Source organism: Acipenser ruthenus, chromosome 2 (assembly GCF_902713425.1).
Source record: "Acipenser ruthenus chromosome 2, fAciRut3.2 maternal haplotype, whole genome shotgun sequence".
Lineage (NCBI taxonomy): Eukaryota > Metazoa > Chordata > Actinopteri > Acipenseriformes > Acipenseridae > Acipenser > Acipenser ruthenus.
Window position 1 is genome coordinate 16091769 of NC_081190.1, and position 26185 is coordinate 16117953.

At 39.8% G+C, this 26185-nt stretch overlaps 1 protein-coding gene across 2 annotated transcripts in view; it reads right to left on the reverse strand.

Moving 5' to 3' along the window:
• Window positions 1-26185, reverse strand: part of LOC117403743 (spliceosome-associated protein CWC27 homolog) — a 90959-nt gene that overhangs the window by 1585 nt on the left and 63189 nt on the right. For both annotated transcript variants that reach the window (XM_059006709.1, XM_059006712.1), the window contains 2 exons: window positions 7353-7462; window positions 6891-6997 (listed from right to left, as the gene is read on the reverse strand). In XM_059006709.1, coding sequence (XP_058862692.1) covers window positions 6891-6997; window positions 7353-7462 — 217 coding nt within the window. The remainder of the gene's footprint in view (window positions 1-6890; window positions 6998-7352; window positions 7463-26185) is intronic.

Sequence of the window (26185 nt, forward strand, 5' to 3'; positions counted from 1 at the left end):
CTTATTGTCTTTTACCATGTTTACAATTTACTTTTTTGTATTTCTTTAAAACAAAAAAAAGTAGAATATATTTTAAACATTCTACTTCATAAATCACAGCGCTTGGTGAACTGAAAGAACTTCTGATATATACAGTATATATTAAAATGCTTTATTAAAGCCTGTATGTGTGCTTGTTACTGAAATTGTGTCAAGTATTTCAGTGGCGTTGGCTCTTAATTTCTACTGGCAATCATTAAGCTAACTTTATTTCACCATCACTGAAGAATAACTAATATGGAAACAGCTCAAAACGCAGATTTTTGTTTTGAACCTCAAGCAGCAGCTTTATAATATGTATACTGGCTGAATCTTTTTGGAACACGTTACAAAAAAACAAAATTATTATTATTATATATATATATATATATATATATATATATATATATATATATATATATATATATATATATATATATATATATATATGTGTGGCCGGGGTATATTTGGGCTTTTTTTTTAAGTCGATTACCATTTCTTTATGTTTCATCAAATCAATAAAAACACCGGCTGCCCAAGCATTTTTGTTTTCTTCGATTTCATTAAGTTGTTGACTTGTTAAATCTTCTTGTAATTCTATGCACTTGTACACTGTCATGCCTCCAAAAAGATCAAATTGTATGAAAGGAATTCCACTCATTTTAAAAAACAATGTGTAATTGAACTGTGCTTCGGCAAAAAATAATTCTGCCTTGCATTGTACTGTTTTGCATGGTAAAAAATTCTCAATAGCCAATCAGCGTGCAGCATCCAAACATTCCGTTTTATAAATAAAGATTATAGCTGGAGATTCGTAGCTCAGACTGCGCTGATACGTCATGGATGTAACTTCAGAGATTACTAATTCACACAAATCAATTTCTGCTGTAATTATCAATTTAAAAATGAAAAAAAAAAACAGTAAGTAAAAGTAAGCTAGAACTGTTCTTTAAAACTACAATTTTTAAATAACTTTGCTCACAGAAACAGGCCCACCCATCGCACTGAAACAAAGAAAGGTAAGTACAGTTATTCTTGGTAGTACAGTGATTTTTATGTGCTTATTTTTCAGTCACCAATACTGTTATTGTGGGGTCCAGCAAGATCAAAAAAAGAAAAATCAGGTGGTCAGCGAACAAAAAAGTTTGAGAACCACTGTTCTAGAAGACTTTTGTTCTTCTCCATCAGTGTGTGTTCCCATCTCCTTCCTGCATTTCATTCTACCTGTTCTCTTAAGATTTCAAGTCTATTTTAATATCTTGAAAATGCTGTTCAATACCAAACTATTATTAATTACAACAGATTGTTCCAAGGGATTGGGGATACTCCCTTGAATATTTGAAAGCCATTTTTATTATTTTTTAGTCATTTATGTTTTAGCTGTTTATTTACAGTATTTGTCATTTAAATGCATGTTCCCCACACACATACAGTATTTAGTGGCCAGATATTCCTTTTTTCCCTGTCTTTTGTGACTGCACTTTGTTTATAAATAAAAATTAAACACTGGCTGTTGTAATGTAAGCTCCCTGGCAATTTCTCGCCATCTTCCCTAAATAACATCCAAGTGTATAAAAAGTAAATAGCTGGAATGTCTTACTTTCATTTTTCATGTTGTCAGCAGTGCCATGCCAAACACATCTATTCTATGTTACCAAGGCAACAAACCCCTAAACTGGAAAAAATAAATCCTGACATTAGTTACGTTCATATATTTTGTTCAGTGTGCACTCAGTGCCACTTAATGTTCAACAGCCGCCATATTTACCACTAACAAGACTAGCGCGGACAATAATACGCTACGTTCAAAACAAAGATATGGACCATTCGAAAAAAACAAAGTTCACACCAATAACACAAGAATTAAAAACAAACGCTTTAAAAAATAACAAAAAAATGAAAATACAAGAAGAAAAACACTCACATAAACTGCACAAAGTTGTATTTGCGTTCAGTGGGAGAAAGAGACCTGGACAAACACCTTTTGAATGTAATCTTTTCAGTAAAAATAAAATAAAAATGGGGATGACTTTGAACCAAGTTCTCTCCGAAGCATTCTTCGCAGCGTTGCGCAGACATAACTATGAATGCAGCATTTTCTACAGCAGCGCGTTGTAGTTTACAAAAACAAAGGAAGCTATCTCAGCCAAACAAAAACAGCTAAAGAAAGAAGGTATGAAACACAAAATATATCAAATAATAATTAACCTACAGTAAGAGACACTTTGAACATTGAAACAATATGGCTTTAGTACAACTTCAAACATGTAAGTTCCTGGGAGCAACTAAACAAGTGATCTGTCTACACAGAACCAAATATACAATGCGTGCATAAATCCCTTTTAACTTCTTGTTATTGAAATACTGTTTTTAATTTGAGACCGAGTAGTTTACAAAGCATTTGCATGAGCAGACTACATTGCATTTAAAAGAATGTATTAGCAGGAATATCAGATTGACCTGTAGATAAAAGACATTACAAAGTGGTGCCATTCTGATAACTTCCAGGATGCACAGATTTAAAAAGCTTGCACTCTTTAGGGCTCCTAACATGCCTACATCAAACTAGTTATAGAGAAATCTGAAAGACAGCAAATCAGCATCAGCACTCATCAGGTAAACTTTGCACCAAACTGTTCCGTTTGTGTAAATCACATGTGGTTGTCTATTCTTACACGTGGCTTTGCCAGTGCCATTTCATTTATTATTATTATTATTATTATTTATTTCTTAGCTGACGCCCTTATCCAGGGCGACTTACAATTGTTACAAGATACCACATTATTTTTACATACAATTACCCATTTATACAGTTGGGTTTTTTTTTTTACTGGAGCAATCTAGGTAAAGTACCTTGCTCAAGGGTACAGCAGCAGTGCACCCACCGGGGATTGAACCCACGACCCTCCGGTCAAGAGTCCAGAGCCCTAACCACTACTCCACACTGCTGCCCTTTGTGCTATTATTTTCTCTCTCTGTCTTCTGAGACCCCTTGGGCTCCCACCGTGACACTAGGTTGGCCTGATAATTCGTCTAGTCGTCTCGGTGCTGTCAGCTAACTGGTTTCATTTTTGTGAACTGTAGTTCTTTCTAAACCTTACTGTGCTACTTGCACACATCAAAATGAGCTGAAAGTTCATTCTGCACTGCCGTGACACACGGCTTCAAACCCGAGAGTTTATTTTCTTTACTTTTAAAGGGTGAAGCGTCTGGTTCCTTTGAGAGAGGTTTTGGACACAGACACAGATGGAATAGTTTACACTTCAGGCCCAGGCTTGACTTCCAGTGTCTGACCTGCTGTAACCCATGTTCTGCCAGGAGGGCTCACAAGTCATTTAACAGCTTTTCATTTTCAAACCTCCCACCAGGACTTTCTAGAAGACCTTTGTTCTTCTCCTTCAGTGTATGTTCCCATCTCCTTCCTGCATTTCATTCTACCTGTTCTCTTTAGACCTCGGCTCTATTTTTATATCTTGAAAGTGCTGTTGAGTATCAAGTGTTCAGAACCATGCATGCAAGGTCACGTTGTGGTTTAAATGAATCGAATTCTAATTTCGTCTGCCACGCTGTGTTTCAGAGGTTAAGTTACAGATGGGAAGTTTAAATGTTTTTGTTCTCTTCATATTTTCTTCTCCAATGCACACATATGGCAGACCATAGTGCCTCTCGGCCTCTATCAAGAGAAGGATCTGCTTAGAGCAAATGGAGGAGTTTGGCACTTCTGAATTGCACACAGGCAGGTCTGCAGGCGCCAGGCCAGCCACAGGGGTCGCTGATGCGCAGTGAGCCAAGGATTCCCCAGCCGACCTAAACCAGTGGCATACCCTGGATTCGAACTGGCGATCTCCAAACTATAGGGCGCACCCTGCACTCCGGGCAGAGCGCCTTTACTGGGTACTCTTCATATCCCCAGCATTATAAAACAGAAACAGGTCATCCCGTAAACAGACATTACATTCCTACCTTGTTAAAATATCTACGATACAGATTACCAAGAACAGGAATGACACCAACTCATTTTACATGGAACCTACAAAAGCTGATGTGAACCCGATGACTGAGAGGTGAATCCCATTATCCATTTGATAATGCACCAACCCGTTTTTAAATATATTGTAGAAGTGAATGAGCTTACTTTTTAACCTTTTTATATTTTGTTTTATCTATCTTTATTCAATAACCAGGACTAACTTAGCTCTTCGTGTTTCTTCTCAAGTTAAGAAAGACTTAAATCAGGATCCTGTTTATTAGTATAACCCTTTCACCTTTTCTTACAAACTGCAGCAAAAAAAAAGGAGAGTCTCCCTCATTTGTTTAAAGATGCTGCAGGGTACACAGCCACCAGAAGCCATATGTTTGCAAAGGCCTCATGTTTGCAAAGCAGGTTCTTTTCAAAAGTTGCAGGAAGCTTCACTGTAGTTTCAGATCAGAGCTTTACTTGACTCCAATTTATCATTAAGGACATGGTTGAAAACTGACTTTGACGAAGTGTGGAGATTGTCTACCACGGCTACAGTATATGGCATGCTTTGTAGGACATGACTATTTCTATAGGGGTTCAGCCTAGGCCTATAGCAACCAAGATGATACCCGTTCTTCAGTACCTAACTCCCGAAAGCTTAGCTTATTCTTATAAATACACGCTACGCAAAAAGAAATACACCAAGGGACATGGACTGCTACGAGTTGAGTTGCATAAAATTGGTACACATAGGGCTCTATTTAAGAATCAAAAGATCAGTAAAATGAAAAGCCCAAGGTTGTGGAGTAGCTTAAAATGGGTTTTCCCCAAGTACATTACAAAGATACCCGAGACATGTACTCTTAGGGGATGACTGCTTATCTAGTGAGACCATCAAGTGAATGACCGATTCACATCTGCTCACTCTACCGTAACAAAAATAAACGGTACAAACTGTTTAAAACAGTATCAACACAGTCGAGAGACTGAAATATTGCCTTTTACAATGCTGGTGATTTATTCATAATGAAAGGCTCTTCTGTGCTCCACAGCACTCTACCTGTACCTCTTGTAGATCAACCTAAACTCTACTAACTGGGGTCATAGACAGACACTTCCATTGTGTAAACTACAGCAAGACTACACAGTTGCTTGTTTTGATTGACAGACAAGACTAAAATGTAGTTATATAAAGTACATACCATACATGTATGGTACACTGCACTCCTGCACAATACACATACCGGTAGTAAATTTATCTAACCCAGTTTATCTACCCCAGTATGTAACAGCACAATATGGGTACAATGAGATAAACTCTGGGGTTCACATTTTATCATTAAGCTAACAATGAATACCTGCACTATTTAGTGTGCACCAAAATGAGGGCTCATTAGAATCAAAGGCAAAACAAACGATTATAAAAAGTGCACACATTTGAATGGTTTGAAAAAGAACCCTGTACACTTTTTTTTTTTTTTTTTTGGATGAAGCAATGCTGGCATTCACTCTTAACATTAGAATTCTGAATACATCTTTTAATGAAAAGTTATTTCATCTTTGCCCCAGGCAAATATTAATAACTTTTTTTTTTTTTTTTTATGTGGGAATTATCCTATACAATAATAATCCATTATTTAAAATGTATTAACCTTTGTAAAAACATACTTGCCTTACATCATTTTTTTTTTTTTTACAAAAACAATCTCCACTACCCATTACACTAGCAAATAACAGAAAAGGTCAAGCCCACTGTCTAATTTAAGTGATTCATCTTTCTTGGAAGGTTCACAGTCAAACTAGGTTGGGAAGTGAAATTGGACGAGTCCGCAGGACCTGCGTGAAATCCGCTCGGACGACGGTAAGTTCGGTGGCACATTAATACATAGTAATCACAATCAGAATATACCAGGACTGGTGGAGTTGTGAACTGAACATGGGATAGCACAGCCTGTTTGTGCATGCAGTCACATGCCAGCAGCAGTAACAAGCCCTTAGGACTAATAGGCCTTTCTAGCCTAATCTTTGGGATTTAGAAACTCGACAGAACATCACAGTGCTTAATCTTATGACCTTTTGGCTTAAGTATCTTTGATCTTTTTTGGAATCAGTGCCTGCCCTTTTCCAAATATATGCATTTGCTTGAGTTCAGTGAAAGCTCCATATCTCTGAAAGTAATGCAGCTAGGAATCTCTGATTTTGGAGATTATAGCTAGATGGACTCATTCACAAGCCCTGGTTATTTTGTAGCATTCAGCGATGGTGACCCAGGAGGCATCTGCTTATTTGGGGAGGAATGGAATCAGCATCACGATTACAAAAACATGCTGTCAAAAACAGCAACAGTAAGCCTTGTCAAAATGGCTAGCTATGTGGTAATACAGAGCTAAAAAAAGCAACAATTCAACAACCATAACATAATTAACATTACAAGTGCACTGGATGAAAACAATTTCTCATTTACAGTACAATCCACTGACCTCCTGGCACGCAGCTTAATTAAAAAAATCACAAGCATAGGCAACAAACACCAACACCCAACAATACAAACAAATACAAACGTTGCTGCTTAGCACCCCCCGACAAACACCGCACAATCCTCTCAGGCAGCAGACTCAAAGGGGTTTCGTCATCAAGGGTGTCAAGCAGTAAAAGTGGCCAAATACTACAGCATGCATTGTGCGAATAGTGCTAATGAACAAAGCAAGGTGAGACATTGTATCCATGCCAAGGCCAAAAAAAGAAACAGAACAAGGCTATTTCATAATATAAAACATCTTTAGACCATGTGCGATCCTCAAATAAGAAATAAACTAAGGTGTTGAAAAGTTTGTTGAGTTCAGTAAGCAATTCTCCAAAACAAAGTTTCCCTGTTGCAAGGAAGCGCAGAGGGCAACTACCATTAACTTACCATCCCTTATCATCATCTTCTGCTGCTAATTCCTCAACATCTTCCTCTGGAGTTACTGTGATGGCACTGGACAGTTTGGATTTAAACTGTTCAAGAAGAGCCAGCGTCTAAAGCGTCAGAAGTAAAAACAATAGTATTTAGTGTCTCATAAGTTAAAATAAATGTAACATTAATTCAGTAGGGTACCTTGTGACAGAGTAGCCAAGTGTTCATGCAGGCAGAGAAGCATTTCAGTGCTTTTGTGCCAAACCATTAGAAAATATTAAATATACTGCGTCCAGTACCCAATATAAAACAGGGGGCACCTCACCCCCTGACATACCTACTTGTAAAACATGAGAATACTAAAATAATAATACAAACACTGCACACCCTGTTGTGTGTTAGATTGATATAGATATATTTATCTATCTAATCTATATATTTGTTCTACATAAAACATACAAAATAGTCGTACTGTACCTGTTGCTCTCTGGTTGTCCCTTTCTTATTTTTCTGCTTCCTTAGTTCATCATACTTCTTCCTTTCTTCTAAATATTCTGCCACTGCAACATTAGGGGCCTTCTCCGCATCTGGTAGATGCACAAAAAAAAAAAAAGAAAGTTGAGTCACCACTTTAAACTTACAAACAACATAACAAAAAAACAAAAGTGGTTTCACGCAGCCAATATACAAGCCCAACAACTCCATACATGCATCACAAAATATGAATTGTAACTGATTCTATGTTCTTGAACATTTATATATTGCTGGAACATTCTTGCAGAGACCTGGACTTGCTTTAAGTCAATGTTGACATCCTTGCAAGATGTATCCTACAAGATTAATAAATGCTGCTTTTATTATTTATTTATTATTAAAATATATATTGTTTTGTAAAGCACACATTTGTTGTTGCGCAAGATCAATCGTGCAGCTTGTATTTCTAAATACTGTATTCCTTTGAATTTAAGACGCACTTTTTTTACCATTTTTTGCTTCTCAAAAATAGCCCGCGTCTTATATTCCAGAACAGTATAGTGATGCGTGTATTAAAATCAGCAACACAAGACGTGACTACCCGAGTACACAAGCAGCAACGTGACTTACTGCCGAGAAAACACTAACCAAAACGTTACTGCCACGACATAAAGGCAACCTTTTTCAGAGAAGTGTCATTAGGGCAGCAGTGTGGAGTAGTGGTTAGGGCTCTGGACTCTTGACCTGTGGGTCGTGGGTTCAATCCCTGGTAGGGGACACTGCTGCTGTACCCTTGAGCAAGGTACTTTACCTAGATTGCTCCAGTAAAAAAAACCCAACTGTATAAATAGGTATGTAAAAATAATGTGATATCTTGTAACAATTGTAAGTCGCCCTGGATAAGGGCGTCGGCTAAGAAATAAATAATAAAATAATAATTAGCTTCCTGAGGAATCCAGAGAAGCTTTTACAATTTCAGCATGTCTAACAAACAGTACTAGCTTGGACAGATGAGAAATGCTGATCAGACCCCTGTATTTTTCAACATGTCAAGCAATACCAAGGTTCACAAATTGGGAGAAAAACAGGTGTGAGTAATCACAACTGGAAATGAGAAGCAGGACATAACTGAAATGCTCTGTGTGATATCAGACGGCCGCAAACTGCCTCCACATGCGTAATTGAGGTGGTATCTTTGTAAATGCATATTTATTTGATGTTTTATTTTTTCCTCAAATTGAGGGTGGAAAATTTGGGCTGCGTCTTAAATTCGAATGGGTTTAAAATTTGAAGGAATACGGTAGTGTGAACAGACTATTACAGTTGTATACACAAAATATTGGTGATAAAACACAAAACCTGGCATTAAATCTGGCCCACATGTGACTGGCCACAAGTCAAGCTAATCTTGGGCGCTGTTAACCATCATTTACTGTAACAACATAATGACACGGTTCACTATGGTGACAATCTGAGGTTGAAATCCAACTGAAAGCATTACAAATATGCCAGAAATCCGGCATATTTGTATGTGGCTTGATAGTCAGTGCTGTAACAAACTAAATGGCTTAGTTTCCAACTAATCTACATCACCCCATTATTATTTAAAAACAAAACAAATAAAAATCTTGTTTGTACAATATTTTATAAATAAAATAAGTTTATGTTTGATTTCAGTAAACAATGTGCAGTCAAATGTAAGGTTTGCATTTCAAGATTGCTTTCTGGGCATACCATAAAGCTCCTAAAAAATATCACAAAGTAATAGGTCTAGGAGATAATCATCAGGATGTAGCAAACTCCTTTAAAAGATAAAGTTGTAAAGCTGGTTCAGTGTCCACAGCTAGGATCAGCACAGCCAATACAGGAAAGCTAATGTGCTTCCACAAATCTCTGAGGTCAGACAATCTGGCAACGCTCCAGGCACTCAGAGGACTTTGCTCTATCATTCACCTCTTTCTGGGTCTTAGCTAAGAATAAGTTACGCAGTCTCATTTTTCTTTTGGAGGCTTCATGCTTAACCCTGATCTGGCCTCTTGAGGTGCACACTAACCCCAGTCATAAACAAATCATGATAAACTGCAAATATGTCAACAATCACAAACACATCGTCATCCATTTCTTGGCAAAAACTTGAAATCAGTCTGCTTAAGCATTGGTTGGCTAGTAATTAATCAAGGTTTATCTACAGTCACTTTCGATTTCTAGTCCCAGGGTATCAAAACCCATTTCTAGGAATCTCAAAGGATCAATTTTCTTAAACAATGGCTTGTTTTTCTATTTCAGACTTCCCAGAAAACATCCAGATTCCCTGAAAAGCTCTTGATTCTAGTCATACATCCTGATGACATGTGCAGCTCGAATACGTAACTGGAGTCTTTTTGAAAACTTACCAGTTCGGTTGTACTGTAGAGGTTTGCTTTCTGGGATTTTTTTCAAAACATGATATTGTCTTTCAATTTTGTTTGTTTGTGCTACAGGCAAACAAAGTCATATTCCTCTCTGTATATGATCATTTTGCTTTGATCCAATGCAGAAAAAAGGAGCTTTGTATTTTTTGTTATATAATTAGAACAATTGTATTTGTACATATGGATAATTTAACTTAATTGATACTGCACTACATAAAATACAATAAATAAGTAAACAAATACATTAATACATTTTAAACACATACTTTACAAATTATATATACATTTTCTTTAGATCATGCAAATCATGTATTTTTCTGAAGTGGAAGCATAGGTTGTCCAAAACTATTACAGTATTGTGTGTATTTGAATAAATTGTGCACACATTTGTATACTGGGGGAATACAGAAACACATAAAACCAAACACAATTCTGGCCTTGAACAATGAATTGTACTTTCATTTAATCGTAAGTGGTGCTGTCATTCTGTACCATTTGTCATTTAAATTATCACCTATGATATACACTGTTATTGATCATTCCATTTAATCAAAAATGAACTTGACTTGAAAATTTCAAACATGCCTATACATTAAGAAAAATAATCGGATTTTGTTGATTCTCCATTGCCGATAATAAAATGCCAATCATTTTGGACAGCCCCTAATATAATCTGTGATTTTGTTTGATTTTTGATGAAGAATGTTTCTCACGTAGGATCATGGAAGAAGATGCATAGAGAACTGGATACACTGAAACAACCTCCCTGGTTGGCAGCCCATAATGTTTTTCCAGGGACTACTGAGAGTTTCAGCTACCTGGCTAAGAGTTGAGTTTTGTGGCTTCTCACGGTCACTCACAGACAGACAGACAGACAGACAGACACAGACAGACACACACACACACACAATGCAACAGCAAGCCAAAATGATCAAGCCAACAGCTGGGGGGGCGAGTTAGCATCCAAACATACACGACTATAACTGACTATAACTTTGAACATCATGTAATCAAAGAAACTACAAAATGATACCGAAAATTTCACCGGAAGCCATACTAGTAGTACAGTATTTTTGTCAGTTTTTCGATAAGTATATGGAAAACTACAAGGCGATATGTCATTCAATATGTTAACGTAACATTATTCAGCAGGTTTCATTCAACTTTATGAAGCAAAATTAGTTAATTCTATAGGATGATGCAAAACTTTTGGCCACAGCTATAAATAAGAACCAAGCTTATCACGACATAAGGTATATTCCACAAGTTCAACATTAGAACCGAAACAACGCTACAAAACGGTTTACTAAAAACATTTCTATATCGGCTCTACAGTATAATGTTGGACCCAGCAAAGTCCAAAAATGGCAGCATACTGGAAATTCAAAACTAGACAGCATTTAAAATCTGGGGCATTATAACTGGCAGTGATGTCCACCTCACACGTTTACTAAGGTCATTCACGAGCCAGAAGTGTTTTGAGAACTATACAGCCAAAAACTTAACCTAAATGTCTTCTGAACTAAACACATGGGACAAATCATAACAAGCCGAGAAAGATATTGTTGATACTTAAACACAAGAATAACCATCTAAATGTTGTCAAAGCTCATCTGGGCCAAAAGAAAACAAAAAAGACTTTTGGTGATCTAAATGACTTCTGACAGTTCCTGAGTATTATGATACTAAACAGCTGTTGTTTCAACGAGTGGATCTGCAGTCCTGAAAACGATACAAGGGTTTGGTTTCAAAAACACTAAGGAGGAGTTAAACACTTTATTTTTTTTGGTAGTGGGTGTCTCAGTGTTACTTTCCCGTTATTTTGAAAAACTGTATTTCCTGTAGGGTTAAACTTCTAAAACACCAATCAGATTTAACCAGAATTGTTTTGGCTTCTGAAAGGAAATGAATTTGCCCCATTTCAAATACTGACGATAATGATTTTTATTGCATTAAACAGAAGGGCGCACCTCAGCTTTTTGGTATGGTCAGAATAGTTGGTAAATGTACTAAAGTCCAACTTTCCAGAACACTTTCCAACTGTCAGCAGTCCTCCATCTTTGTGCTAACCCATTGAGCGCTTTCATTTGGAAACGAACACTGCCTATAAAATATACAGGATGCTGAATGATATTACCCTCGGGCATCACGGTGATCACATTTCTTACAACTCCAGCTGTTGTCACTAAATACTATCTTTGAGTTTGATGGCCATTCTGACAGCATTCCTGCTTTGTCCTGTCACTGAGCTGAAGCAGCTACAAATCAAGCCTTCGATGTTGTGGCAACAAGAGCAAAAACACAGAATTCTTTACCATGAAGAGATGTTGCCTGGCCAATCAGGTGGACCAGGTGAAGAAACAAAGCAGTGTTCTTACAGAGAGCCTTGGGCAGTGGCTCTTCAAACTATTTTAATAGTTTCTTTGGATTAGCACAGGTGTCAAGTAATTCCACTAATTAGCATTTACTTTCACCTAGTCTTCTGGATTGTCCGGTTTAGTACATATTTCAGTCTTGTAGCCTTCTATATTACAGTAGAGGAGGCACTAATAACAACCTCAGGGATAGAAGTAAGACCTCTATTGCATAGCACTTTGGCCCATTCCTAGATTTACTATGTTTCATAAGACACAACTGAGTTTATTACCTATACACTGGGGCTAATCAGGCACACATTTAAACCTGCATAGGTGAAACAGCTATGAAACTTATTTGCGTCTTATTTCCATCCCTGCAATCTGGTATTTGTTTCAATTTATGGTATAAACATTTTATCCCCATTTAACACTAATTGGCATTGGAAAATAGCAAGAATAAAATACCGGTAAATACTTTGTATGCATGATACTTTTAAGAGACAAAATGATGAGTGTGTATGATTTATTTCATTGAAGGTTCATCTCCCATACTCCTAATGTAACTGGGCAGACTGTTTTTGAAAGCAACCACGCATGCAGAAAGACATATCCAGTGTAAATATATTCTAAGTGGTATTAAAAAAAAAGTTGCCACATCATTCAGGGTGGGTATAAAATGGACAGTGTTTTTTGTCTTTCTTATTTTTGGCACTTAGTAAAGGCAGTATTGCCAAGAAAGAGAAAACCAGACTAAAGGAACATGCCATAATTTATGTCTTGAAAATTGAAGAGATGTCTGTCTAAAATAATAACTCAGTAGGTACAGATGTCTCTTTTTCAGCTGTTTGCTGAATACTGAAGAGGCAATTGGCTTTGGGCTCAAAAATAATGTCAGTGTCCTAGAAAGAAATGAGGTTTGTTGTTACTCCAGTGGAGAGAAAGAATTTGTTTGCTTTTGGGACTGAACTGAAAAATCCTCCCTAATGTCTCTGTAGATCAGCATGAAGCTGTACAATGAGACCAGAAGACTGCTGCGTTCCTGTGAAAAGTAATTTGTTCACTTTAGATAACAGCACTGAAGAGCACATAAGATAAGAAAAGACGCTTCTGCCTAGAAACAAGCACTTTAAACAGTGAGAGCTTCATATTTGGCTCTTACTGAAGAATTCCAAGCACCTTTATCTTTAGGCTAAAGCCTTTAAAGCTAATTAAATAATTATAGATTGCAGTTTATAGCCTTTTGTTAAATAGCAAGAAGTCCCCCAAAAAATCTTATCATCACCACGTGCATATATTTTACCCCTAATTCTATAGACGAGACAACAGACCTACATACTTGAAGTATGTGTTACAGTGAATTCAAAATGTCAAACGAAGCTGGTAACAAGGACAGCAAGCCGAGTTTTCAGTATGTCAGTAATTGGTATAAAAACAGCATGTAGAATAGAAATACAGTCGGCGCCACTTATTCGGGACACAAATCGGGATTTCTGCTTAAATGGGACAGAACTCTGGGAGACATTAAATTAGGTAAGTATTTTCAAATGAAAAACGGAGATTGCTTTTCAGAGCAAGCCAGGTTCACGTAGTGCAGTGCAATGATTAAGTGATTACGCTGGGACTTGCGTAAATTACGTAAACCACTATTTTTTGACAACTGTTATTTGCGAGTTGTCATCATGGCTGTTGAGTTTCAATTTCTCGTGGGCTGCTGCTAAAACATAACTCTCAATTAAGACGTAGCTTTACAGTAAACTAATGTGATGCGTCTGCGTCTCCATCCATTTGCGCTTCCTTCCATCTGATGATGTAGATATCCTTCTACCTGGTGTTGATGGCTGAAGTGTAATGCTGGCTCCAGGGATCAGCTTATTTTGCCTCCCCGGCGCATCAGCACACACAACGGCTGTGATGCTGGCTCTGGGGATCAACCACAGTGTGGTCTCCCCAGCGCATCAGCATGACAACCGTCTGGATTGAGCTAAGTAGGGTACATCTCTGGGGTCTTCAAGTGGGCACCTTCCATCCTCTGTGTTTCGTCGACTAGCCCACCGCACCTCATGAGTGCTCGACGACGATTCTGGCATCGCAGCATCACCCCCCTCGGTCCCCCACTCAACTCAACCCAGCTTACTTACCTGTATATCGGCATTTATTTCTTTCTATTGTGCTTGAGATTCCCAACCAGAATCTTTCCGTCTCAACCACAGCAAGTTGCTGCTCCTCTCTGCTGCTTCAGATAAGTTCTTCACTGTGCGACGCAACTCTTGGCTAATGAATCCAACGTCTCTGAGAAACCGGGTTGTACAGTGTGCCACAAATCCTTGACAACCCACCTCCACTGGGTAAACCCGGACTCTCCAACCTCGCTGTTCTGCTTCAGCGCCTAGTTGAGCATACCACAGTTTCTTCCTCACATACGCCTCATCTACAGCATCCTTATTTGGCACTGTTAACTCTACCAGGTGAACAAGGCGTGCTAATCCAGACCACAAGACAATATCTGGTCGAAGGTTAGTGGTGGCAATCTCAGGTGGAAAAATAAGCTGTTGACCAACATCTGCCAGCATTTTCCAGTCTCTAGCAGCTTCCAGTTGTCCTGGGCAAGGCTTGGTTTTAACACCTATTCTTGGTGGTTGCTCTCCTGGGCGGAGGAATGTTGTCTTTTGTATGTAATGTTTTGATGGAACTGGTGGCAACTTATTGGTCATGTTACACTTGTCTTCCAATGCTAAGGCCAAACATCGCAGCACCTGGTCATGGCGCCAAGTAAACCGTCCTTTGCTAAAACCTACCTTACATCCTGTCAAAATGTGCCTTAATGTTGCAGGTGATGAACACAAAGGGCATGGGGGATCCTCTCCTACCCAGAAGTTTAGGTTCTGTGGTGATGGAAGAACATCATATGTTGACCTGATGAGGAAACTGATCCTGCTCTGTTCCATTGTCCAGAGGTCTTGCCAGCCGATCTTGCGTTGTTCCACACTCTCCCATCTAATCCATTCTCCCTGCTTGGCCTGGGAAACGGCCTCATCCTCTTCTTCTTTTGCACCTCGTTGACCACCAACTTCCTCCGTTGAACTGGGGCTGCCTTGTGCCATGTAGGAGGAGCTGAACTGAAACCAAGACCCCCTCTTCCATGATGAACTTACCCCATGATATCAATGATTCGAAGGGCAGCCTTTGCATCTTCCACGGCTTTCTTTGCCGCCCACTTTCTTCCAGTTTTCAACACAGGTGCTGCCTCCCTTACGCATCTGTCATGTGACTCTACTAATGTCATTTCCTGTTGGACCTTGGAGCACTTAAACTCCTTGGTTAGAGCGGAGACTGGTAGCTGCAGTATTCCTTTACCATACAGTCCCACTCTGCTGAGGCAGCGTGGAACTCCCAACCATTTCCTGACATATGAACTGATTAAAGCTTCCAGCTTCTCTACTGTTGTCAAAGCAACCTCGTACACAGTCAGTGGCCACAGCAGCCTTGGCAGTAGACAAAACTGAAAGCACCAGAGTTTTAGTTTGCCCGGTAAAGCGCTGCTGTCTATGCTCTTCAACACTTCCACTGCTTGTTGTCTAATTTCTCCCACACAAACTGTGTCCTTTATATTCCCGTTGTACCATCTCCCAAGACTTTTCAGTGGCTTCTCAGACACTGTTGGTATTGCCTCACCATTAATGTAATGCCTTTTATCTACTACTTTACCTTTAATTATAGAGATGCTCCTTGATTTAGTGGGCTTGAATTGCATTCGTGCCCATTCAATGTTATTGGTTAATTTGCCCAATAACCGACTAGTGCAGGCTACTGTTTTAGTCTTGGTTGTCATGTCATCCATGTATGCTCGAATTGGTAGTAGTCGCATTCCAGAAGCCAAGCGCTTTCCTCCCACTACCCATTTTGATGCCTTAATAATTACTTCCATTGCCATGGTAAAAGCCAGTGGAGAAATGGTGCATACTACCATTATTCCAACTTGTAGGCATTGCCATGTAGTGCTGAATTCTGAAGTTGAAAAACAAAACTGCAAATCTCCAAAGTAGGCTTTCACTAAATTTGTTATTGTCATCGGTACACTGAAAAAATCAAATGCTGCCAAAAGAAGTTCATGTGGCACTGAACCATATGCATTAGCCAAATCCAGGAATGTCCATCCTCTCCTTTTTAACTGACTGAATTTGTTGCCAGATCACATCGATGTGTTCTAAGCATCCTGGGAAACCTGGAATGCCTGCTTTTTGTACTGAAGTGTCAGTGAAGCAGTTCTTTAATAGGTAAGTTGACAATCTCTGAGCAATAATGCTGAAGAAAATCTTGCCTTCTATGTTAAATAGGGAAATAGAGTGAAACTGACTGATGCTTGTAGAATCTTTTTCTTTTGGTATAAAGACTCCACCTGCTTGGCACCATGCTCTTGGTACAACCTGTTTTTCATGCCACTCTTATACACTCAGTACGGAACTCCATAAGGCCCTGGAGATGATGATGCAATTAAATTGTATTGGTGTACATCCTATAGAATTATCAAATTTTGCTTCATAAAGTCAAATGAAACCTGTTGAATAACGTTACAATAACATATGGTATTGAATTACATACCGCTTTGTAGTTTTCCCATATACTTAGTGTAAAACTGACAAAAATGGAAAAACGTTATTATCAGTACCCTTCCAGCAATGTCATTTTCTTTCAAAGATTGCGACCATGAATGCCGTGACCCCGAAGTTAATGGCTAATATTCCTATTGCAGGGAACCAGGGTTATGATAATAACCTAATGTTCCCTTCTGGCAGCAATGTCCTAGGGCTGGTGCTTTGCCTGCGGCACAGCCTGTGTCTATTGTCTAGGCACAGGGCTCTTAAAGGCGGACCTGCCCCCGCAGAAAGTGGTAGCAGGCTGTCTCCGGACGGGCCCGCCTGAAGAGGCAGAAGCCTGTGGTGCTGCTTTCTTCTGCAGTTGTGGCCTTGGGTGCCACTGTGCTGCAGGCTTGCGTGGTGGGGATGGGCGCTTTGGCAAAAGGCGCACCAACTCCCTGGTGGACTCCCTTGCACGCTGCGACTGCTGTAGCATTTCGTCTACCACCAGACAAAATGTGTCGCCTGGGGTGACAGAAGCGTCCAGCAAAGCGGCCTTATCCCCACCCAACCCTCGTGCCTGGGAAAGCAAAAGCTGTCTGCGTGCAGCCACCAACGCTGCCAGGTTCCTGCCTATTGCTTGTCCACTAAGCTTGGACAGCCTGAGCAGGTTCCTTGAAATCAAGACGAGGGCTCGTGGGTCTCAGCAATGGCCCCAATAAGGTGAGCTTGGTAAGTTACAAGGATGCTGTTGTAGCTTCCCAGTCTAGCAGAGAAAGCACTAGCTGTGTAGGCTTTCTTTAGAATGACCTCAGTCACTCTGCATTGCTTGTTCGGGCATGCTGCGTCCTTGGAAAGCAGGGACAAGTTAGCAGGCTGAACAAGTGCAGCAATGGGGGCCTCTACTGGGGGGAAATGCGTAAGACCCAGCTTGTCTGCATCAGAAACACTGTAAAGTGAGTGCATTTAACGGGAAATCGCTACGGCTGTGGCTGTGTGTTCCCAGGTGGACTCATACAGGAAGTCCAGGTGGACCGTAGGAGCAGCAGGGAGAACTGTCAGCTGTTCATCACAAATAGAGCACCTGTCTGTGCTGCAGGCCAGGGCACCTGTAAAACTGCAGTTGCCCGCTACATTAAAGGCATAAGCTCGGCCGAAAGAGATAGCTGTGCCATCGGCATGTCAGACTCTGCACCATCTGATGGGAGGATCAGCCAGTCATCCACCTCCTCTGAGGCAGCGATAGAGAGCATTGTCATCTATCTCACCAGGGGGGGGGGGGGGGGGGGGGGGGGGTTGAGGGGGAACTATAGGAAGACGGCAAAGAATGAGACATAGTGCTAGATATAGGGCTCTTCCTAGCTCGACTCCTACCCTCTCTCTGGACAGGACCACGAGAGGAGGGGCCAGCTTCAGTGGCGGAGCGCTGCGCAGGCGTGAGGGATCGTTCTCTAGAATGATGTGCTACTCGGTTCTCGAGAGTACGTTTCTTAAAGAGGCACAGATATCACATGAAACGATGTCTGTCAAAGTGTTCTGCGCATTCTCAGGGCCGAGGCATAAAATGCACTCCACGTGACCGTCCTTTCCAGGCAGCTTGGCCTTATAAGTTTTACATGCACAGGACCCAGACATGTTAACAATGGCGTGCAATACACTATAATGTGCACTTTGTACTGTATATTAGTACCTGCACACTGCACCTGGTGCTCGGTACTGACACTGTGGTTGCGGGGGGGGAGCCTCAGCAGCGCCATCGTTCTAGTGAGAATCTTTGGTATAGTTTTCAGTTCGGGTGTCTTAAAGGGAAACACCCATTTGTAATGGTTAATATTCCGTACTTGAAATGGAATTAGACATTTCAAAAGTCTAACATACTTTAGTACTATTATGGCTTCCGGTAGACTTTTGCAATATAATTTTGTTGTTTCTTTGACTACATGTTAAATAAAATATCTAAATTATGTTCATATAGGTTTTGTTTTTATAACGAATGTCTCAATCCTAAAATTCTAGGTGATCTAAAACTGCTGGTCATAGCTGTACATAAAATGGGGCCAGAAAGGCATGCTCCATGCACAAGTCAGATGTGTGGCTGCTATTGGACTGTAGTACACATTTATTACCATTCATTAGGCTTTGCATATAATTGTACTGTTTCGGACATTCCTCAGTAAATGAAAAACGAAAAGATGTGTAACCTGTAATTTTCATTACAGAAGGTAAATGGCCTTCCTGGTAGCAACTTGTAAACTGTACTACATCAGTTTCTGTAGACACATACTGCAGGGCAATGGAAAGTATAGCAACTTTTCTCTAGCCTGTGTATCTTTTATAAATACATTAGATATACTGTGCCTTAGATGCCATTATGTGTGCACAGCAGATCCCTGACCCTTTGGGTTGGATTTGGGATATTTAGTATGGGGAATAAAGATTTGACTAAGTGTCTTGTCTGGTGTGTGCGGTTAGGATTTTTTTCCATTGCAATTAGTCTTCAGAAGATTTGTGATGGTTTTCCGAGACATCTTTAAAAAGGTTAATAGAAGATCAATACTCTAAATGCAGCCCTTAAAAGCATGCATATCCTTTACAAAAGTTATTAGCTGGAAACAAAGACCTTATTTTTTGATTCAAGTCACTTGTGCAACAGTAATGGACGTTCTTAGGTTTCCATTTGAACATCACACACTCCAATGGTAAGAAAGATTACCAGCACTTCCTATTGTCTTGATTCCTTGATATTCATTGGAATGTCAGTGTTTTATTTCTGAACATGACACACACAAGCATTCCAAGGTACTTGAGAGGATTTGCAGCTCTCAGAGTTTCTCACCCCTCCTCCAAGATATCTTCAACAGTTTTGTTTTAATCTTAACAGTTAATGTTCACGTCTGTTTGCTGGCCTTTTTGCAAGATTTTACAATTTCACCTGTTTCAGGTGCATCCTGGCAGGACTGGGAGCTAGCTATCTCAACATCCAACCAATAATCCAGTCTCTCTTCACACACCAGATACCCATACTTGTTGCTTTTTTTCTCTCTTTCTCAAGAATGTATTTTAGTATTTTAGTACAGTATTTTGGCAATTAGAATTTGGCCATTTGTCTTTTTTACACAAGTCTTTCTCTACTTCAGGACTGGAATCAACCACAAATCACAAGTCATTCACTCTGGAGGTTTCAGAAGTCAAAACAGGAGCCTATAGCTACCAATGATATTTCAATTGGACAACATTTATTTTGATTTCTGTGTCATCATTCTTTTTTATATTGGGTGAAAACTGTATTCGGAACACTTTTTTTTTGCCCAAGCCCATTGCTCCTTCACAGTAACCTTGGGAAAAAAAAAATCTGGGAGAAGAACTCTATCTTACGTTACCAATAGGGCATACAGAAATGGTATGTTTAGAGAGTAGTTGTTAATTACAATACAGTACTGAAATCTCATCTTTAAAAGGCAGATTGTCTACTCTAAAACCCCTTTTTACAAACAATTTAATTAACATGTGTAGCGAAAACAAAATTATACTGCTATCTTCTGAAAAGAAAAGATGAAGTTACTATGACAAAACCACTGTGTTTACAAATAAACAAGCATTCCAAGGTTCTTTTTCAGACCTGATTTTTAATTGAGTAATATTTTGTGCGGACTGCATCTGTGACTCTCTGCATACTTTGCTCTGTAATACAGATGGACCACATTTTTAATTTATATTGTTATAAAAACACAATGTTCTGCCAGGCGGATTACATTATTTGAAAGGTCTAACATGTATTAATGCGTCAGAATTAAAGATTTACACTGGAACACTAGACCTGATCCAGTAAAAAAAAAAAAAAAAAACGAAAAGAAAAAATACAGACCAAGTTAGTGCGTTTTTATCAATCTATAGTGTTTTTTTTTATGGGTGTATTCAAAATTTTTTTGGCAGCAATGAATATAAAACATTTATTTCCAGAAAAAAATGGTATTGTATTACATGTTTAACTCTCTGAAAAAGCCAGCCACTTCGAGTTGCAGTTTTAATTTAAGTGCTGTTCAGTCAGGCAAGAAAAATGCATTCAGTCAGACTAAATGACATTAGCTACCTAAAATTGGTCCAGGAACCTGTAATTTAATAAACCTGAAGCGAATACCATCCATCATCTATTACTAGAATAGTGATTGAAACAAAAGGTTATTGTGTTCTGGTTAGAATGCACAATAAGTGGTCTTCCTACAAGCTGCTATTAAAAGTGGACTCCTGTGGCAAGTCACTTCAAACAGTTTAGCTGGGCTATTTCTTTCTGGGAGTCAATAACATGTCAAGTGTATAAAGCAATAACATGACTACCAAATAGCTGGTTCACAAATAGTTTGTCTTGAAAATGTAAACGGCCTGTTACGATAATTATATGCTTCAGTGTGTAATCGGCTGGTCAAGAGTACTCAATTGTGTTATGTTAGCGTCATTCGTTTTAATTAATTACAACAAATGGAAACGTTGAAAACCTCCAGTTTAATGTTTACAACAAACAGAACCTTGTTTGAGGGACTATTTCTTCTCCAAAGCAGAAGGATATACAATGTTTTTATTGTATGCGTTTTATAAGTGGGATAACACTCCAGGGCTTGTACGTTGTGTTGCATTAACATATGGCTTTGTTGGTTGAAGGCACTCAGCTTAGCTTCATGCCTCCAACCCAACTACAGCTGCCTTGTCGTGTGTTATCCCTTACTTTACAAGCTGCTGTGTTGAGTGCACGTGAGTGCAATACACAAACACTCCCTAGTAAAGGATACATTTTAGACACTCAAACTATATATGACGGAGAGTTTAGACTTTTTTTTTTTTAACTTGAAGATTTTATCCATGTATTCATATTCTTCTTACTTCTGTAGCTGAGTTTTAAGGTCTCAAATTTTGGGTTTGTAATGGGATCTATAAACTATGCTGCCACTTCTTTTCTGTAATTTATGTAACCTTTCCACGGACCACCTGAAGGAAGCACAGATTGAGAACCACTGTATTAAAGGCATGTAGCCCAAGCTGTGAATGGGTAACTTCTGCACAGCAGTGAGATTTGAATGTGACCATATCACCCCCTTGTGTACTGAGCCCTGAGAAACAAGCATTTCAGTATAAAAATAAATGGTTGTCTTGTTTAGGCTTGGCAAAGACTTTAGACCAAGACTTAAAATGCATTCCTAATACAAAACTATCCTCTGTAGCAGACATGCTAACAAACAAAAATGTGAAGAATGTCCAGGCTATCTCCAATGGCATTTTTTCAGCAGTCAAATTTCTTTATGCTGTATGTTTTGTTTGCACCGCCTAATAACATCCTTTCTATAGGTGGTAATTACTGTACAAACCTGCCGATCTGACCCATTGGTTTACCCATTTTAAACTGTAATTCAAGTACGTACTTTCAGGTTTGGGTGTAGGGATTACCAAGTACAATTTACCAACATAGAAATCCTTGCTATGTATGCTTGCAAATGATTATGCTCATAGATCTATTAAGTTTGGTAGAAAAATATGGTGTTCAGAAGTTATAAGCCCCACAAGCTGGGGTGCCAGCACCCCTATCGAGCCTTCCTGGGGGCGTTGTGGGCTAGTCGACAAAGATGAGAGGTGCCCACTTGGTGGATCCCTGGAGCCAGCATCGCCACCGTTGTGTGCTGATGAGCCAGGGAGGCCGCAATTAGGCTGCTCCCTGGAGCCAGCATTACACTTCATCCATCAACACCAGGCCAATAGGAAATCCATGTTACCTGGTAAAGGAAAAGGGCTGAAGGCTCATATATTCCAGCATTACAAAGCTGCTGTGTCTTGGTTGGTCCCCACCACTACTATCTTATTTTATCTTGGCAAAAGCGAAGTTCAATATTAACAAAGTAAATAACAGCTCCACTCATGTAATAAAAACCAGGAATTTACAGCGTGTGCGTGGTTCTCTCATTTCTGTTTGCTTTGGAATCACTGCCAACTGCACACAGTGATTTTCAAAAGTGAAAAACAAAAGATAAAATCACTTTTCCTAACTCCTCTGGCAACAGGAGACTTCAAACTGGGTTCTAAAATTTAAGGACAGATGATCAATAATCGATGCATCGATTAATTGTTGCACCCCTAGATTTTAGGCATATTCCAATGTTAACATACGTGTTTCAAAATATGCAACTGCTTACAAATCGGCCAATCCAACCAAATATATATCCCCATTGACCAATGAATCTAAAATGTAAGCACTGGTCAATTGTCCAGGCTATTGTCTGCTGTCAGCATCAAATGATGCTCACATCTTAAATCTTTGTACAGGGAGCTCCAATACTGACATTGGACAGCAAACAATATCAGAAATGTTTGACTAGAATACTCCAGCATGTGATGGGCCATTGTCCAAAACTGTCATTTTTTTATTTTTATGAACTTTTGATACAATAATATTCATTGCAAGAGACAATATCCAATCTCAGCATGGGCCCGTTTCTGTCTTTGGGGAAAAACAAGATTCTATTCAAAAGACAGAAATGGACAAATTCCATCCATTGGCTGCCTTTGCTTGACGCTGGCTAGAGACCCAACATAAACTGTGTAATTTTATAGGCTGTACACTGGGCTAGGTAACTAGTCACATGCACTCACATGTTCTAGTTCATGCTACAGAAAAATAATAATAATATAAATTGTCCAAACTCTTATGTTGTAATCTCAAGAATGCTGTGTTGGGAATAGATCATGGTGTTAACTGTAGGCTGGTCTGATTTGTCACAATTTATAAAGGAATGTCTCCTTGCTTTCTCCATTTAGCAGCAAGAAGTCTCAGCTTAAATCAGTATCCTTAACATGCAAATATCCAACAAACAAACAAAAGCAATAATTAAAATAGACTGGACAAAGGTTTAAATGAAAAAAAAAAAAAAAAAAAAAAAAAATTGATCCTATTTAAAAGGACCTATCCTGTTCACCAATTTTATGTAATAATTAGTATTATACATATTTGTAAGAAAAACAGTGGCTACTCCATGAGTACTGTAATTATTCCACGAATGAGGATTTCCAAATAACCCACAAGCTCCCCAAGGCGTTGAGTGGGTTATTTACAGCTATCCACTAAGAATTACTTTCCTTAAATCAAGTTTGGCATAATTTGGATTTGAATGAATGCAAAATGGGTTCCAAAATGAAATCCAGTAAGAAAAAGTGACTCAGTACCACTAAATATGCAAAAGCGATTTGATGCTAGATAGCTCAACAACATTTTCTTTAGGAAAAACAATATTATTTATTATTATTATTTATTTTTTAGCAGACGCCCAGGGTGACTTACAATTGTTACGAGGTATCACATTATTTTACATACAATTACCCATTTATACAGTTGAGTTTTTACTGGAGAAATCTAGGTAAAGTACCTTGCTCAATGGTACAGCAGCAGTGTCCCCGACCTGGGATTGAACCCACGACCCTCCGGTCAAGAGTCCAGTGCCCTAACCATTACTCCACAATGCTGCTGCCAATAACCTAAACATAAGAAAATGTGGTTTTACAGATTACAGTACTACAATTACATCTGATTAATTGATGATGGTTATGACTATTATTTGAGAAGAACAAATCTACAGAAAATAGCTTATCGGACCACACTGAATAACTGACTTTGTTGACAAAGTATTTACTACAATTTCTGCTAATTTTCAAAGTCAGTTCCGCTGATGAGGTAACCTGAGTTTGTCTGTTGACTTCTAGCTCTGCAATGTCATTGGTTCAAATCCTGACACTGGTAACTTAAAAATCATTTAAAATGAGCAAAATTGCAAATTGCAAAAACTGCAAAACATTTGATAATTATCATAACCCTGGTTCCCTGAAATAGAAATGTAATCATTACCGAATAGGTATTTGCCTCCTAAAGACCCAAATCCTGAAAATTGTATACCAAAGCTCATAGGCAGTCCTGACTGTATCTGCTATCCACTTGGACAACCGCTGCTTAGACAGGGCTTGACCATGGGACTTCGAACTGGGCAGAGCGTATGGATCTGTCGCTTTCTGTCAGACAGGAAAGGAGGTGGATGGAAGCCTCCAATTCCACAGACTGGTTGCCATGGAATGCCAAGATCGTCTTCATCAAAAAAAGGCAAGATTGGTACGGAGCGTAACCTTTGTCCTGGCCTCTGTAAAAATTAAGACAGGCCTTCGCTAATCGAGAGTACCTGCATCTCACTCACCCGCTTTGCGGAGGTGATAGCGAGCAAGAAAGCCTCTTTAAATGACAAAAATGTCAGCTCAGCTGAATGCAGGGGCTCAAATGGAGGCTTCATGAGTGCATTAAGCACCACATTTAGCCTCCAGCGAGGAACAATGTCCTTCATAGGCGGCCAAAGCCGCCAAGCTCCTTTCAAAAATTGCCCCACCAGGAAGTGAGCTCCTGGGGAGACCAAGTCAATCTTAACATGGCAAGCTGAAATAGCTGCCAGACAGACCAGTATTACTGCCATGGGAGAAGTCGTGGGGTCGAACCCACAAAGCAGACACCATGTCTGAAAGATGCCCCACTTGTACTCATACTGGGAAGGCATGGACGCTGCTTTGGCATTTTGTAGGCTGTCAATAACCCTATTAGATAGACCCAGACGGCTCAAATGCTGCCGTTCTGGGGCCAGACCGAGTGCTGCAGGCTCGATGGGTCGAGATGCCACAAGGTCCCCAGTGCCTAACTCAGCAGGTTGCAGTGTGCCGGCATTCTCCATGGATGGCCACTCAGGAGCTACATCAGGATTGAAAACCAAAAACCAGAGTCCTGGGCCAATATGGGGCTACTAGGTACACCTTGGCCCGGTCCTGACTGACTTTCTCCAGACACAGTGGGAGCAGGGTGAGCGGTGGGAAGGCGTATAACACATGCCTCGGCCACTGGTGTGCCAAGACATCTATCGCCACCGGGTCCCCGCCTCCTGTTATGGAGAACCAGAGGGGATAGTAGGTTGATTCCTGGGAGGTAAAGAGATCTATGCTCTCCTGAACCTCGGGGTTAAGCCTCCACTCTGAGCTTCTGGGAACTCCCTTGAGAGGAGATCCGCCACCCAGTTCGTCACCCTGGGCAGATGTATTGCCAGCAGTGAGAGGAGGTTCGCATCTGCCCAGAGCAAAAGATTGCGGGCCACACGACGGAGTCAGCGACCTGAGGCTGCCCCAGTTATTGATGTAAGCCACCACTGTTGTGTCTGTACGGACAAGCACATGTCTCCCTCAAACCTGCAAAAAATGCTGCAAAGTCAGGTAAACTGCCTGCAGCTCTAAAACACTGATGTGGAGACCTTGCCAAGGAGGGTTGCACACACCTTGCACACACCTTGCACACCCCGGCCATTCCACACAGCGCCCTAGCCCAGGCTGGACATGTCAGTGGAAACGGCCTCCCTTTAGGTGACACTACCGGCTGTTTCCACCTAGAGAGTGCCTTTATAGAGTGGTGGGACACTGTCAACAGGCGGTCGCGGTTC